The 17,024-nt window shown below is 40.0% G+C and overlaps 2 protein-coding genes across 8 annotated transcripts in view; one reads left to right on the top strand and one right to left on the bottom strand.

The window, feature by feature from the left end:
* Positions 1–8,183, top strand: part of ofd1 (OFD1 centriole and centriolar satellite protein) — a 45,073-nt gene extending 36,890 nt beyond the window's left edge. For 4 of the 5 annotated variants that reach the window (XM_082174644.1, XM_082174645.1, XM_082174647.1 and 1 more), the window contains exons 17-22: positions 1,879–1,976; positions 2,658–2,726; positions 2,803–2,966; positions 3,809–3,979; positions 5,473–5,543; positions 7,867–8,183. In XM_082174644.1, the coding sequence (XP_082030770.1) occupies positions 1,879–1,976; positions 2,658–2,726; positions 2,803–2,966; positions 3,809–3,979; positions 5,473–5,543; positions 7,867–7,912 (619 nt within the window). In that variant the 3' untranslated portion in view covers positions 7,913–8,183. The remainder of the gene's footprint in view (positions 1–1,878; positions 1,977–2,657; positions 2,727–2,802; positions 2,967–3,808; positions 3,980–5,472; positions 5,544–7,866) is intronic. The other variant, XM_082174646.1, reaches the window with a different exon arrangement.
* A 42-nt stretch (positions 8,184–8,225) lies between these two features.
* Positions 8,226–17,024, bottom strand: part of gpm6bb (glycoprotein M6Bb) — a 50,549-nt gene continuing 41,750 nt past the window's right edge. For 2 of the 3 annotated variants that reach the window (XM_082174808.1, XM_082174807.1), the window contains exon 7: positions 8,226–10,341. In XM_082174808.1, coding sequence (XP_082030934.1) covers positions 10,192–10,341 — 150 coding nt within the window. In that variant the 3' untranslated portion in view covers positions 8,226–10,191. Of the gene's footprint in view, positions 10,342–12,460; positions 16,707–17,024 lie in introns of those variants that run through there. The other variant, XM_082174809.1, reaches the window with a different exon arrangement.

Genomic DNA, 17,024 nt, shown 5'->3' with positions numbered 1-17,024 from the left:
GACACGCCAACACACACGCTTAAAGACACACCAACACACACGCTTAAAGACACGCAACACACACGCTTAAAGACACGCCAACACACACGCTTAAAGACACGCAACACACACGCTTAAAGACACGCAACACACACGCTTAAAGACACGCCAACACACATGCTTAAAGACACGCAACACACACGCTTAAAGACACGCAACACACACGCTTAAAGACACGCCAACACACACGCTTAAAGACACGCAACACACACGCTTAAAGACACGCAACACACACGCTTAAAGACACGCCAACACACATGCTTAAAGACACGCCAACACACACGCTTAAAGACACGCAACACACACGCATAAAGACACGCAACACACACGCTTAAAGACACGCAACACACACGCTTAAAGACACGCAACACACACGCTTAAAGACACGCCAACACACACGCTTAAAGACACGCCAACACACACGCTTAAAGACACGCAACACACACGCTTAAAGACACGCAACACACACGCTTAAAGACACGCCAACACACACGCTTAAAGACACACCAACACACACGCTTAAAGACACGCAACACACACGCTTAAAGACACGCCAACACACACGCTTAAAGACACGCCACCACACACGCTTAAAGACACGCAACACACACGCTTAAAGACACGCAACACACACGCTTAAAGACACGCCAACACACACGCTTAAAGACACGCCAACACACACGCTTAAAGACACGCAACACACACGCTTAAAGACACGCTTAAAGACACGCAACACACGCTTAAAGACACGCAACACACATGCTTAAAGACACGCAACACACATGCTTAAAGACACGCCAACACACGCTTAAAGACACGCCAACACACGCTTAAAGACACGCAACACACGCTTAAAGACACGCAACACACGCTTAAAGACACGCAACACACGCTTAAAGACACGCCAACACACACGCTTAAAGACACGCAACACACACGCTTAAAGACACGCCACCACACACGCTTAAAGACACGCAACACACACGCTTAAAGACACGCAACACACACGCTTAAAGACACGCCAACACACACGCTTAAAGACACGCCAACACACACGCTTAAAGACACGCAACACACACGCTTAAAGACACGCTTAAAGACACGCAACACACGCTTAAAGACACGCAACACACATGCTTAAAGACACGCAACACACATGCTTAAAGACACGCCAACACACGCTTAAAGACACGCAACACACGCTTAAAGACACGCAACACACGCTTAAAGACACACCAACACACGCTTAAAGACACGCAACACACGCTTAAAGACACGCAACACGCTTAAAGACACGCAACACACGCTTAAAGACACGCAACACACACGCTTAAAGACACGCCAACACACACGCCACACACGCCTCACACATGCCACAGCCACAGGTGCACACGCCACTCACACGCCTCACACACCACACACACGCTTAAAGACACGCCACACACGCCTCACACATGCCACAGCCACAGGTGCACACGCCACTCACACGCCTCACACACCACACACACGCTTAAAGACACGCCAACACACACGCCACACACGCTTAAAGACACTCCAAAATACACGCTTGAAGACACGCCACACACACGCCAACAACACACCACAAACGCTTAAGGACACGCCAACACACACGAACACGCCACACACATGCTTAAAGACACGCCACACACATGCTTAAAGACACCATCAAATCAAAAGGGACAGTTGTTGATTTTTTATGGAATATCTCAGTGTCTAATGATGTGATCTTTATGAAAACTAATGGACACATAATAAGTGCATTGAAATGTAGCTCTATATCTGAATCATATTATAATTCTATTCGTTTTGATTTCACAGTCCACCCAAACTGCAGGAAATCATATCCAGTTCATCCCAAGAGTCGTCTCCTCAACCGGAGAAGATCACGCTTCACGATCTCACCGACCCAGTTCAACGTGAGAATTCATCAGGATTCTGGGAATATCAGGGACTTTAGTTTCCCAGGCCTATAGAATCATGGAGATTTCTGTAGTGAAGATACACTAATGTTCAAAAGATTGGGATCAGGAAGATTTTTCTAAAGAAATTCATACTTTTATTCATCAAGAATGCATTAAATTGATCAAAAGTCACAGTAAAGACATTTATGATGTTATAAAAGATTCTATTTCAAATTAATTATTTTTATTCATCAAAGAATCCTGAAAAATTAAATGTATGACGGATTTCCACATAAATCTGAAGCAGCGTAACTGTTTTCAACACCGATGATAATCATAAATGTGTCTTGAGCATCAAATCCTCATATTAGAGTGATTTGTGAAGGATCATGTGACACTGAAGACTGGAGTAATGATGCTGAAAATTCAGCTTTGATCACATGAATAAATTACACTTTACTATATATTCACATAGAAAACAGCTGATTTACACTGGAATAATATTTCACTGTTTTTACTGTATTTTTGATAAAATAAATGCAGCCTTGCTGAGCAGAAGAGACAAAAAATCTTACCGACCCCAAACTTTTGACCAGTAGTGAATATGGTTGGAGCCGTTCTGGCATTTTATCTGCTAAACATCTTCACAATATCAAATTACAACAAATACAACAATGTTCGTGTGTGTGTGTTCAGTTGTGTCCGCAGATCAGGAGTGTTTCCTCCAGAAGCTCCAGGATCATCAGGATCATCAGGATCATCAGGGTGAGACGGATCTTCAGTCTCTCTTCCTCTTTGAGTTTTGAAATCACTGTATATAAACTAGTGTGGTGTTTTTCAGATGTACAATCATCATCATCATCATCAGCCGTAACGAAAGACCGGCGAGAGGAAGAGGAGAGCTGGGAGGAGGAGAGGAAGAGAAAAGAGGAGAAGAGACGGAGGGAGAGAGAGGAGGCGCAGGAGAGAGAGGAGAGAGAGATGGAGAGACTCAAGCAGGAGATGGTGATGTTTCTGTCATCTTACTCATCCTTCCCTCGGGTCGTTTTCACCCCAGACTCTTTCTTTCTTTCTTTTTCTTAAAAAATTGAGTGTTCATCAGAGGGTCCGAGACCTCAGAACTTTTGTCGCACTTAAACCATTAATACACACACCAAAAATTGAATGTATTCGAGGAGTTTTGTGGCTGAAATTTAAAAAAAGAAACAAATCCTTCCCTCACTGGTCAATTTGACCCCCTTAGGAATGAATGAAATGCGAGGAATGCTTCAGTTCACATTAGAAAAATATAAAAATGCTCAAAATTCTGACTAAAAATTATTTTACAATGTATGTGTATCTGAATGCACACTGAAGTAAACTGACTTTAGGACCCAGCGGAACAGCTCATTTGCTCCATAATAGAGCTATAAGCCCATCAAGAGTCATGAAATATCATCTTATATCATTATTTTTCCACAAGAGATCTGCAAAGACTCCCAATGTAAGATATTTAGAGCTGAATTAAAAGGGTTATGCATGAAATTGTGAGTTATTTTGAATTTAAGTTGAAAGATTGTGAGGAATGTGCTTAAATTACTATTTATTTATTATTTATTGATCAAATCTAGTAATTTAAAGGTAAATAAAAATCTCCCCAAAAAAATGGATTAGAAAAAATATTATCAAAATGAAATAAAAAATGCTTTATGGAGAAAAAAAAAAAAGTAAGTGTAATTTTAGTGCTTCGGGTCGTTTTGAGCCGCGAGGGAAAGATGTGTTACGACATGCGAGGGAAGGATGAGGGTTTAAAGCATTGTGGCTGTTTTTACTTTGACGGTATGATTTCAGTTCTGATCTACTTTCAGGAGGATCAAAACGAGAAACAAGCAGAGGACGAGAGAGAAGGTCACGTGACATCAGCGACCTCAGCGATTGGAGGAGGAGCTGATCAGGCCAATCCGCTTCAGAAGTACATGATGATGCTTATGCAGGACAAACCGCAGGACCAGGTGCATGAAGACACTTACATCCAGACTGTGAGGCTGTTTCACACACAGATTCTCTACTGTAATGCAAGAAGTCTTTAAAGCCCCCTGTAGTCCATCATGTTATCCCTTATGACTCATCTTTGATCACCAAAATGACTTACGTGTTTTTTCCTTAAAGGGATAGTTCACTTTGAAATTAAATTTTGGTATGTTTTAGCTTACCTCAAGGGCATCCAAGATGTAGGTGTCTTTTTTTCCGCAGTAGTTTCAATTTTGATATTTTTAGGTCAAACCGTTCTTGTCTGTCAGTCATATAATGCAGGTCGATGGTCACGGTCTCAAAACACATGCACAGAGTCCAAATTAAAACAATTCCCCGTCGTCCAAATGAAACAATTCCCCATCGTAAGTACACATTGATGGCCTAAGACACGAAACGAGCGGTTTGTGTGAGAAAACAAACAGTATTTATATCGTTTTTACCTCTTGAACACAGCCATGTCCAAGTGATCTGAGGGCGCGGGCGGGTATAGATATATACACTAGATGTCGCCTTGGCTACGGTTTCGTTCCAATATAGACCTGCATTATATGACTGACAGACAAGAACGGTTTGACCTAAAAATATCAAAATTGAAACTACTGCGGAAAAAAAGACACCTACATCTTGGATGCCCTTGAGGTAAGCTAAAACATACCAAAAATTAATTTCAAAGTGAACTATCCCTTTAAACATTCTTCATAATATATCTTGAATGTAACTCGACACCCTTGTCTCATTTAGTATGCGTGGTTCTATGAATATGCAAATGAGCCCCGCCTCCACTTTGTGACGTCAGAAACACCAGCGATTTCAAAGCGTGTGTTTGAGACTGTCTTTGGTTCACTGCAGTTTTAAGGAGAAAGTTATGCAAGTAAAATAATGCCAAATGTTTTTGAAACAAAAAAACTTGTTGAATTGCGCTAATTGAAAGAAATTGCATTTTGCAGTTTGCATTTTACTGCATTGAATTTTTAGGGCTTGCATTTTTATGGGCTGAAATTCAACATGGTTGAAAGTCTATTTACGACTGTAAGTCATTCTCTTCAGATGCTCATAGTAGCAGATAGAGATTATGAATCTGCAATCTATTGATATTCCGACAGTTCCCGGATGTCAAATGTTGAATTTTCTGTCGAATTGAACCACTGAATTTGTGACTGTCAAATATTATACGTTTTATTTTTAAACAGAATTAACATTTTGGAAGTGAAATCTAAAAGGTGAATATGGATTATTGAATTTTTAATAATGAAAATATGTTTAAAAATTAACTAAAAATTAAATGTATTAAAATGCAAGCACTGTTAATGCAATGCATATTTTTTATAATTAGTGCAATTCAAGCTTTTTTGTCTCAAAAACATTTGCCATTATTTTTTACTTCCATAGAAAACACTCAGCCATGGTGTCGACTTATGAATGTACACATGGCTCGTCTTAAAGCACACTTTTAATGTGAGATATGTTTGACTCTGTGATTCTTTTAATGAACTTTCAGAGTCCAAAGAAAGAGGCATCAGAACAGCAGAGTCAAGAGGATGTTCTCCTGTCCGACAACAACGAGCACAGGTGAGGTCTGTGTGTGTGTCTTTACTGTTAAACCCGAGAACAACGAGCACAGGTGAGGTCTCAATGTGTGTGTCTTTACTGTTAAACCCGAGAACAACGAGCACAGGTGAGGTCTGTGTGTGTGTCTTTACTGTTAAACCCGAGAACAACGAGCACAGGTGAGGTCTCAATGTGTGTGTCTTTACTGTTAAACCCGAGAACAACGAGCACAGGTGAGGTCTCAATGTGTGTGTCTTTACTGTTAAACCCGAGAACATCGAGCACAGGTGAGGTCTCAGTGTGTGTCTTTACTGTTAAACCCGAGAACAACGAGCACAGGTGAGGTCTCAATGTGTGTGTCTTTACTGTTAAACCCGAGAACAACGAGCACAGGTGAGGTCTGTGTGTGTGTCTTTACTGTTAAACCCGAGAACAACGAGCACAGGTGAGGTCTCAATGTGTGTGTCTTTACTGTTAAACCCGAGAACAACGAGCACAGGTGAGGTCTCAATGTGTGTGTCTTTACTGTTAAACCCGAGAACAACGAGCACAGGTGAGGTCTCAATGTGTGTGTCTTTACTGTTAAACCCGAGAACAACGAGCACAGGTGAGGTCTCAATGTGTGTGTCTTTACTGTTAAACCCGAGAACATCGAGCACAGGTGAGGTCTGTGTGTGTGTCTTTACTGTTAAACCCGAGAACATCGAGCACAGGTGAGGTCTCAATGTGTGTGTCTTTACTGTTAAACCCGAGAACATCGAGCACAGGTGAGGTCTGTGTGTGTGTCTTTACTGTTAAACCCGAGAACAACGAGCACAGGTGAGGTCTCAATGTGTGTGTCTTTACTGTTAAACCCGAGAACAACGAGCACAGGTGAGGTCTCAATGTGTGTCTTTACTGTTAAACCCGAGAACAACGAGCACAGGTGAGGTCTGTGTGTGTGTCTTTACTGTTAAACCCGAGAACAACGAGCACAGGTGAGGTCTCAATGTGTGTGTCTTTACTGTTAAACCCGAGAACATCGAGCACAGGTGAGGTCTGTGTGTGTGTCTTTACTGTTAAACCCGAGAACATCGAGCACAGGTGAGGTCTCAATGTGTGTGTCTTTACTGTTAAACCCGAGAACATCGAGCACAGGTGAGGTCTGTGTGTGTGTCTTTACTGTTAAACCCGAGAACAACGAGCACAGGTGAGGTCTCAATGTGTGTGTCTTTACTGTTAAACCCGAGAACAACGAGCACAGGTGAGGTCTCAATGTGTGTCTTTACTGTTAAACCCGAGAACAACGAGCACAGGTGAGGTCTGTGTGTGTGTCTTTACTGTTAAACCCGAGAACAACGAGCACAGGTGAGGTCTGTATGTGTGTCTTTACTGTTAAACCCGAGAACAACGAGCACAGGTGAGGTCTGTGTGTGTGTCTTTACTGTTAAACCCGAGAACATCGAGCACAGGTGAGGTCTGTGTGTGTGTCTTTACTGTTAAACCCGAGAACATCGAGCACAGGTGAGGTCTGTGTGTGTGTCTTTACTGTTAAACCCGAGAACAACGAGCACAGGTGAGGTCTGTGTGTGTGTCTTTACTGTTAAACCCGAGAACATCGAGCACAGGTGAGGTCTGTGTGTGTGTCTTTACTGTTAAACCCGAGAACAACGAGCACAGGTGAGGTCTGTGTGTGTGTCTTTACTGTTAAACCCGAGAACATCGAGCACAGGTGAGGTCTGTGTGTGTGTCTTTACTGTTAAACCCGAGAACAACGAGCACAGGTGAGGTCTGTGTGTGTGTCTTTACTGTTAAACCCGAGAACATCGAGCACAGGTGAGGTCTGTGTGTGTGTCTTTACTGTTAAACCCGAGAACATCGAGCACAGGTGAGGTCTGTGTGTGTGTCTTTACTGTTAAACCCGAGAACAACGAGCACAGGTGAGGTCTGTGTGTGTGTCTTTACTGTTAAACCCGAGAACAACGAGCACAGGTGAGGTCTGTGTGTGTCTTTACTGTTAAACCCGAGAACATCGAGCACAGGTGAGGTCTGTGTGTGTCTTTACTGTTAAACCCGAGAACATCGAGCACAGGTGAGGTCTGTGTGTGTGTCTTTACTGTTAAACCCGAGAACATCGAGCACAGGTGAGGTCTGTGTGTGTGTCTTTACTGTTAAACCCGAGAACAACGAGCACAGGTGAGGTCTGTGTGTGTGTCTTTACTGTTAAACCCGAGAACAACGAGCACAGGTGAGGTCTCAGTGTGTGTCGTTCAGTCCGAGAACATCGAGCACAGGTGAGGTCTCAGTGTGTGTCTTTACTGTTCAGCAGAAGTTCTTCATTACAAACCTTCTCTGTGTTCCTCAGTGTCGGCGTGACGTCACACGAAGAGCCGGACGACGACTTCTGGTGAAGAACATCAAGCGGTTCGCCTCGTTTCACTGCTGGATCGTCTCGTGTTCAGTGGATTTGATGGATATATAGACATGATTCTTTGGGAATGTTGTTTTTAATGAGAGACTGAATAAATGTGAAATGTTTAAAGTTAAAACTTGAACTGAATAATGACTATTTACAGCAGAATATGAATTATTCTCATATTTGATGACGTTTGCATCATTAAGTGCTTTGAAGCGATATGTACTGTATAAAGCGCTGGAGAAATAAAGGTAGTTGTAATGACACTCTTTGGCTGATTTGAAAGAAGGCTCGTTGAGATCCAGGAAGTCTTTTATTATATTTTATTTATTTTTGTATAAAATCCAACAGCGTGTTTGAAGGGCTGAACATGTTCAGTGTCGCCGACATCAAATCATCAGTTCTGGACAGTTGTTAATATTCACAGTCCACCTTAACGTACAGCGTCACTGAATATTACCAGTGATTAAAGCATTAAAAACACAGATATACATCATACATGAAAACCTTCTGGGCAAGTCAAAACTTGAGGCTTATAAAAGAGGGTGATGCATTATATATTTGCACTTTGTAATTTATCTATTTTTTGCCTTTTTTATTTTTTAAAATTCAAAATAGCAGTTTAAGTACAAACTAAGGGAATCCCCTAAGAATAATGGTTAAAAAGCGATATTATACAGAATTCATATATGAATCAAATGAACAGCAATAAACATTACATGGACTAAAACTAAAAAAGAAAGGAAAGCACATTATGACATTAAAATCTGGCAAATGCTGCCTACAACACGTCAATATAATGACCACCGGCTCGCTTTATGTGTCAAATGCTGTATCAATAAAACTGCGGAAAAGAGCTTTGTCGGTTTTTACAATTGCATAATTTGTTACTTTAGTTTTATCCTCCCAAAAAAAAAAAAAGTTGCTGGTCAAGAGTTCATATTCACGACGAGGTTCAAATGCACTATTAACAAAAAAACTAAATGGAAAATTAGAAAATCTGTGGTTTTATTTTACAAATAAAATTGGGCAAAATCAAACCAACCCTCCAAATATCATCGTGTTCATACAAAAAAAGTATTTAGACAATCATGGCAAGATTTTCTGTTAAAAATAATAATAATTTGCATTCCAATAGTAATGAGAATCACCACTGAAAATGAGAATTACAATAAAAATAAAGCCTTTATATGTAATGCATTATAAGGTGTTTTGAATGCATTAATTATGCATCTCATTATAATGCTCATATATTCACTGAACACACCTTTAGAAAGTATAATGCACTAAAACTTCAATTTACATCAATTTCAGATGTAATTACAAATATAATGCATTTTAAATATATAAAATGTGCATTTTGAATACCTTTCTAACGCATTAGATATAAACGCTTTACGTGTTACATTACATGTAAAATATCATTTCTTTAATTTGTCATGTTTTCATTATTCATCCATTCCTGCGGTTCTTCTGGGGACAGTATAAACATTATACTTCTATTCATCATATAGCAGGTTCAGTTCTGTAATGTCACTCGGCCAATACAAAATGAATTCTGGGATTCTGAAGGAATGCATTTTGCACAGTAATTTCACGCAGAATTATGAACTTAAGTTTTGAGCTAAATAATAATAGTGGTATATTTGAGGTAGTGTGAATGTTTCAGTGGTCATCATCATTAATCCAAACGCAGAGCATACAGTGGTAACAGACAGTATCCCACAATGCAGTGCACTCAAAACATGTGCAACGATCAAGACATTTTTGCACAAAATTGGATTTTAAATTTAAAAGTTTCCAAAAATAATGAATCTTTGTCAAATTTTGCATCATGTATGTAATGCAATTGCATAAGAGAAAACGTCCTACCAGGAATCATGGGAAATGAATGCTTGCACTTCACTTATATTCATGTTTTCAATCACATCTTGTTACGATCAGAATCTGATTTGCGTTTCCACCGTGTTTCCAATAGTGCAACATTTCAAACTTCAACCAGCAGTCGCTGGATCTCAAAGGGCTTCGAGAGGAACCGAACAGAAACAGAAGATAAACAGAGACGGGTGTGTGTGTGTGTAGTCGGCGTTAGTGGACAGGAAAGCAGCAGATGCATTAGTGTGTGTTAGTGAGTGTGTGTGTGTGAGTCCTCAGGAGTAGGAGTTCACACAATCCTTGGAGCGCGCCTGGATGTCCTGTAGTTCGCGCTCCTCCTTCAGTGTGTGTGTGTGTGTGTGTGAGAGAGTGAGAGAGTGAGTGTGTGTGTGTGTGTCCTCAGGAGTAGGAGTTCACACACTCTTTGGAGCGCGCCTGGATGTCCTGTAGCTCGCGCTCCTCCTTCAGTTTGATGTCCTGATACGCGTGTGTGAGACTGGCGTCCTTTAGATAAGCCCAGTTTGCAGAGAGGATCATTAGATAATGGATCTGGAAGAGAGTCGAGTGACGGCCAGTGAGAGTTAATAACAGAGACAGAGCAGCAGCAGTGTGAAGACACACACACACACACACACACACACACACACACACACACACACACACACACACACACACTGACTCACACACTCACTGACTCACACACTCACTCACTGACTCTCACTCACTGACTCACTCAATCACACTCACACACACTCACTCACTGAATCACACTCACTGACTCACTCTCTCACTGACTCACACTCACTCAATCACACTCACACTCACTGACTCACACACTCACTGACACACACTCACTGACTCACACACTCAATGACTCACTCACTCAATGACTCACTCACACACTCACTCACTCACACACTCAATGACTCACTCACTCAATGACTCACTCACTTACTGACTCACTCACACACTCACTCACTCAATCACACTCACACACTCAATCACTCACTGACTCACTCACTCAATGACTCACTCACTTACTGACTCACTCACTCACTCACACACTCACTCACTCAACCACACTCACTCACTGACTCACACACTCAATGACTCACTCAATCAATGACTCACTCAATCAATGACTCACTCAATCAATGACTCACACACTTACTGACTCACTCACTGACTCACTCAACCACACACTCACTCACTCAATCACACTCACACACTGACTCACACACTCACTCACTCACTCAATGACTCACACACTCACTCACACACTTACTGACTCACTCACTGACTCACTCAACCACACACTCACTCACTCAATCACACTCACACACTCACTCACTCACTCAATGACTCACACACTCACTCACACACTCACTGACTCACTCACTGACTCACTCACACACACACACACACTCACAATCACACTCACACTCACTCACACACTCACTCACACACTCACTCACACACTCACTCACACACTCACTCACACACTCACTCACACACTCACTCACACACTCACTCACACTCACTCACTCTCACACACTCACTCAACCACACTCACTCACTCACTCACTCACTCACTCACTCACTCACTCACTCACTGACTCACTGACTCACTCACTGACTCACTCAATCACACTCACTGACTCCCACTCACTCACTCAATGACTCACACACTTACTGACTCACTCACACACTCACTCACTGACTCACTCAATCACACTCACTCACTCACTCACTGACTCACTCACTCACTCACTCACTCACTCACTCAATCACACACTCAATCACTCACTCGCTCGCTGACTCACACACACACTCGCTCACTGACTCGCTCACTCACACACACACTCACTCACTCACTCACTCACTCACTCGCTCACTGACTCGCTCGCTCACTGACTCACTCACACACTCGCTCACTGACTAACTCACACACTCGCTAACTGACTTGCTCACTCACTCATTTACACAGACACACACACACACACACACACACACTCACTCACACACAAACATATTGTGAAGGAATAATTCATCCATAAATGAAAATATACTCGTCAATTCAAACCTGTATGCTGTTGTATTTTGAAATACATGCAGTAATTATTACAAACATTTACTTCTATAACACTTTTCAAAACTCATCGATTCCAAGCAAAATATCATGATATTGATATTCATGCCTTATAGTGCATTTATCAGATGAAAAAAAATACATTTCCAAAAAAATAATATATATTATACAGCAAATCTCAACTGCTTGATTGCATGTATCATCAAAAAAGATATCTCTTTATATGCAGATAACATGCTTGATGAAAATATAGATATATTTTGTGACATATAAACAATTTTTTTTTTATTAGTAAAATGTAACTATATAAAGCATCATGAAGTCAATAAAAGCAATACAAATAAGTGCATTCTTTCTTGAGTTGCACTGAAAAACAACAGCATATGGGTTTAAAACGACACAAGGGTTTATTTTCAGCCAAACTATTCCTTTACTGTACAAACATCTACAATCTAGTGGATATTATGACATCTATAAACCACATGAATATGCACAGGACGGGGTGTGAGGGACTGAAGCGCAGCAGAGCGAAGCTTGAAATGAGGGTTAGTACGAGATAATAACGACCACTGAGGAGAGTTCGTACACAAAGTAGGTTTATTCATTATAAAGGAAAAACTACAGCCACCACAAACTCAGAGGAGTATTAAATAACTCATGCAATCTGACGGTTAATTCAACAACGCTGGATCTCAGTTTGAACATAACACTGCGATACAAGCAGGAAAAACACATGACAGCTAGCACTGAGCCACACATTAAACACCGGTTTACTCAGTGGATGAGCCACATCTGAAGCCGCTGTGATTCCTGATGTTGCTACTAGAAATTAGCTGAGGTTTAAAGGGTTCATGACACGAGGAATCAAATCTGCCTTGTTTTGCTCCAAAAACAGCTTGTTTTGATATTACGGGATCTGTGACATCACTCAAGCAAAAACATTTGCATATTCCCGCCTCCAGAGCAAGACATCGACCAATAGTTAAACATCATTGCACCGTAGGCTCCGCCCACTGGCATTCAGTAGCTAAACGGCTAATGTTCGCCTACACTGGATGTGTGTCACCATTCGATCCGATGCAAAACCGATTCTTGATCTTTAATCAAATTTTGATTCGATATGTGCATTTTAATTGTAGTTGTCTGTTTTGTGTTACTTTTTGACGGCGGTAAATGGTGTAATAGGTCTAGAAGGAATAAGATCCCACTGAATTAAATGTGAACCTTGAAATTTATTTAGTTTTTCTTCACATTTCAGTCAACCCATGATTATAAGACAAATTTAAGCTGAATATGATTATTACACACATAATAAATTTGTTTTGTTTAAAATTTTTACATTTATGCTAAATTATGCTTATGCTTTTTTTCTGTAATAAAGCAAGGCAGAACATTTTACTTTATTTTTAGATTTTTTCGGTTTAGTAGCATAGGTTTATTTAACATGTAGTAAGAAATAATACCGAAACTGAATAATCAAATGTAAAAAATAAAACACTGTATGAATTAAATATAAATTGATTCATAATAAGGATAAAAAAGCAATTCAGTCAAAAGCAGTGAGTGTTTTATTAATGAAACTAAGGCTGCTGTCTCTTTAAAGGCCAATTTATACTTCTGCGTCGGGTGCGCGTAGAAGGTACGGCGTAGCATACGCATTGACGTGTACCATACGTCGTACCCTTCGCCGTACCCTGACGCGCACCTCCTCAAAAATGTAACTACGCGTCGCGGCGACGCGGACCGCAAGATCTGTGATTGGTCGGCTGGATAGCATCGCGTTTCCTCCTACGCATTTCCGGAATGATCTTCTGCACTCTGCACCGCCCGCCCGCCATTTTTAAATTCCGAAGATCAGTGAAGAGCCATGGAAACAGACCAAGTGACCGAGAGATTGCTTGAAGAAGTGCGGAAATACAGCCATCTGTATGACTCCTTCAGTCGCCATTGCTCGTAGAAACCTAAACTCAAAACAGCCGCGAGGAATGTAAACACAGTGGAACTGGAACATTAAAACCCACCCGCGCCAACTAGTGTTTCGGCGGTGTAACTGCAGAGCAACACAGACATTCGCAGAAGTATAAATGCTCACGACGGCGTCGCCTACGTGCGTACCCTACGACGTACACTACGGCGTACACTCGACGCAGAAGTATAAATTGGCCTTAAGAGTGAATGCACGGATCTAATATGCTGTTACACGTCTGGTTTTCTCCCATTTGTCGGATCGCGTCACAGGATTATATGTTTGTTCGGAGCGTTTGAATGTGTTTGCTGGAAGATGTCGTGTCATGACCCCTTTAACAGAAGCAATAATAAAGTTTTAACAAGGTTTTAGGACGAGTTTTTAGCTGTAAATTAATGCATCTACTGCTTTTTAAAAAGTTAAATTCACATAATCAAGAGTTTGGCACAATCTCCATGTGATTCTTCTGATCACAAGCTGCAATTATCATGGTGATTTTAATAATGTGTCCTAATGTAAAGTTTTTAGTAATGAGCTTAAATCAAAGGACACAGTTTGTTCCTAATGACAGCATGTTTTTGTTTATTAATAGTAAAGCAGACAGTGTTATGATGAGCAAATCATATAATAATACATGACAAGATCTACCGTAGCGTGTTCTGATCATATAGATGCAGTTTCCAATGAAATCTGATCTTACAGATAATGCAACTAAATATGTGGGTTTTTTTAGAACTTAAAATTATTTATTTGTATTTTGACAGTGAAAGGTCTGTGTTTAAAATAACTCCATAAAGACACCAACAATCTTCATAATACTGCTTAAAACAAATGAATAGGAATGATAAAAACAACACTGAGAACTGTAAACGGGTTCGCAGGAAGAGAACAGCACTGAAACACTGGAAGGCTTCACTGGCACCGGCACAATTGGCACAATTCTGAAACTTTTGTCTTTAGAAACTATATATTTCCCCCAGTACACCTCAGCAGATTCTGGAAGTTAAAATCACATTCATTTTCTCTATAGAGGAATTGAATAAAACCCCAGAGTTTATAACAGATGTGTTTCTAAAGCTTTGTAAGTGATTTACTTCTGGAAGCGAAACTCATCAAATCTTTAAATTCATGAAATAAAAAGATATAATTTTTGGTGTCAGTGCGAGTTTTGATTTTGAAAGAGTCTCTTCTGCTCACCAAGGCTACATTTGATTGTTCAAAAATACAGTAAAAATTGTGAAATATTATTATAATGTAAATCATCTGTTCTCTATGTGAATATATAGTAAAGTGTAATTTATTCCTGTGATCAAAGCTGAATTTTCAGCATCATTACTCCAGTCTTCAGTGTCACATGATCCTTCACAAATCATTCTAATATGAGGATTTGAGGATCAAGAAACATTTATGATTATTATCAGTAGGCGCGTTTCCATTACAGATTTGCGCAAAACATTTGCGCTTTTTTTTAAAATGTGGACAAAAAACTATTGCGAATTGACAGCGTTTCCACTTACCGATGTTATGCAACTAAAACTTAATTTTTTCCTCTGGCGATCAGTAAAATCATTCCAAAACCCATGGCAGCGGACGCTGGTAGGTTTATGTACTATATCCCAGCCACTGCACTGGCCATTATTATTAATAGAAGGAGATGTGTTTGTGTTTTCCAAGCATTAATGGTGAGGAACGACCCTTATTATACTGTGAGCGGCTCATATGAGGAGTTTCTGGGTGTTTCTCCTTCAGATCTGCTTCCAGGTCTTGATTCTGGCATTTATTTGAGGTTTAGAATCCATTATTCCTGTAATTCTTTTGTCTTATATGAGTTTAATAAAGATCTCTGTCTCGTATTCTGTCCAATCACACCGCATCATCTACGTCAGCTGACCTGGAAATGCGCAAAAACTGTTTCCATTGCAGTTTTGCGAAATATTTCTTTTTCGAATTGCCTGAAAAACCTCCTCATGCGAGCGGAGAAACTGTTTTGCGATAAATGGGAGTTTTTGCGAAATTGACGTGTTTCCATTGGGTGTATTTTCAATTTCAATTTGCGCAGTTTGAAGGGTAATGGAAACGCGGCTAGTGTTGAGAACAGTCGTGCTGCTTCAGATTTATGTGGAAACCGCCATACATTTTATTTTTCAGGATTCTTTAATGAATAGAAAGTTTAAAAGAACAGCGTTTATTTGAAATATTATTTTTTCCATCATTTTAAATGTCTTTACTGTCACTTTTGATCAATTATTTAATGCGTTCATGATGATTTATTACTTCTTTTTTTTTAACTATATATTTAATACAAGTTTTTATGCTTATCTTATATGACTTAATATGTCTTTTTTCAAATACTCTAAATGTTCAATTGAATCCGATGTAATTTTGTGCATCGTCTGGTTGGTTTGTTTCATGGATCAGAACTCGGAAGAATTTTCCCGAATCTCTGAAGAGAAAATGAATGGGAAAACCCTTTCCTTTGACTGTCTGCATCTGTCCTGACTGATCATAATACTTTAGAGACTGCAGGAGGGATGTAAAGAGACTATATTAGGCTTCAAATTAAGCTTTTCTAGTGGTTGCAGAAACAAATGTAAACTTTCCATAACAACACGTCCATGTTTACAGCACCTGCGTCCAAAATGCTACATCTGTATACAATCCTATATTTACACATTACATGTCAAAAGCAATGAAATGTTTCTCTCATTTGTTTTCATCTCTATTATTTTAGTCCATATTGTCAGTGGCTGCTCATCTAGGCACTTTGATGCAACTGCGTTAAAATTTAGTGCAGCAGTCCTCTCGACTCTTAAACTTCAAAACAGCAAAGTTATACGTGGTAGCCATCATGTAGATGAGCTGGTGGAAGAGAAAGCACAAATATGAGATAATAAAGAATATGAAACGGAATAAAGAAACGCATTTAGTGACAGTTTGACTATAGATGAAGTAAGTCTGTTGTTCCTGAGATTACACCGCTAACACTGTCGACACTGCAAGCGTCTGACTGTGCATGGGTTATTTTAGAATAGCAAAATAATGTTAGTATGCAAATATATGCGCACACAGATTAGAAAAAAAATATTTAAATTAGAAGGCAAAGACCAACACGGGTTGCTTTGAAATAATGTCAGAAATTATTTAAATATTTAAAACATTTTTAAAAAATTACATTGC

The sequence above is a fragment of the Leuciscus leuciscus genome (genome assembly GCF_965113295.1).
Source record: "Leuciscus leuciscus genome assembly, chromosome: 7".
Taxonomy (NCBI): Eukaryota; Metazoa; Chordata; class Actinopteri; order Cypriniformes; family Leuciscidae; genus Leuciscus; species Leuciscus leuciscus.
The sequence above is the reverse complement of the archived record's forward strand: the minus strand, read 5'-3'. Positions and strand labels throughout refer to the sequence as shown.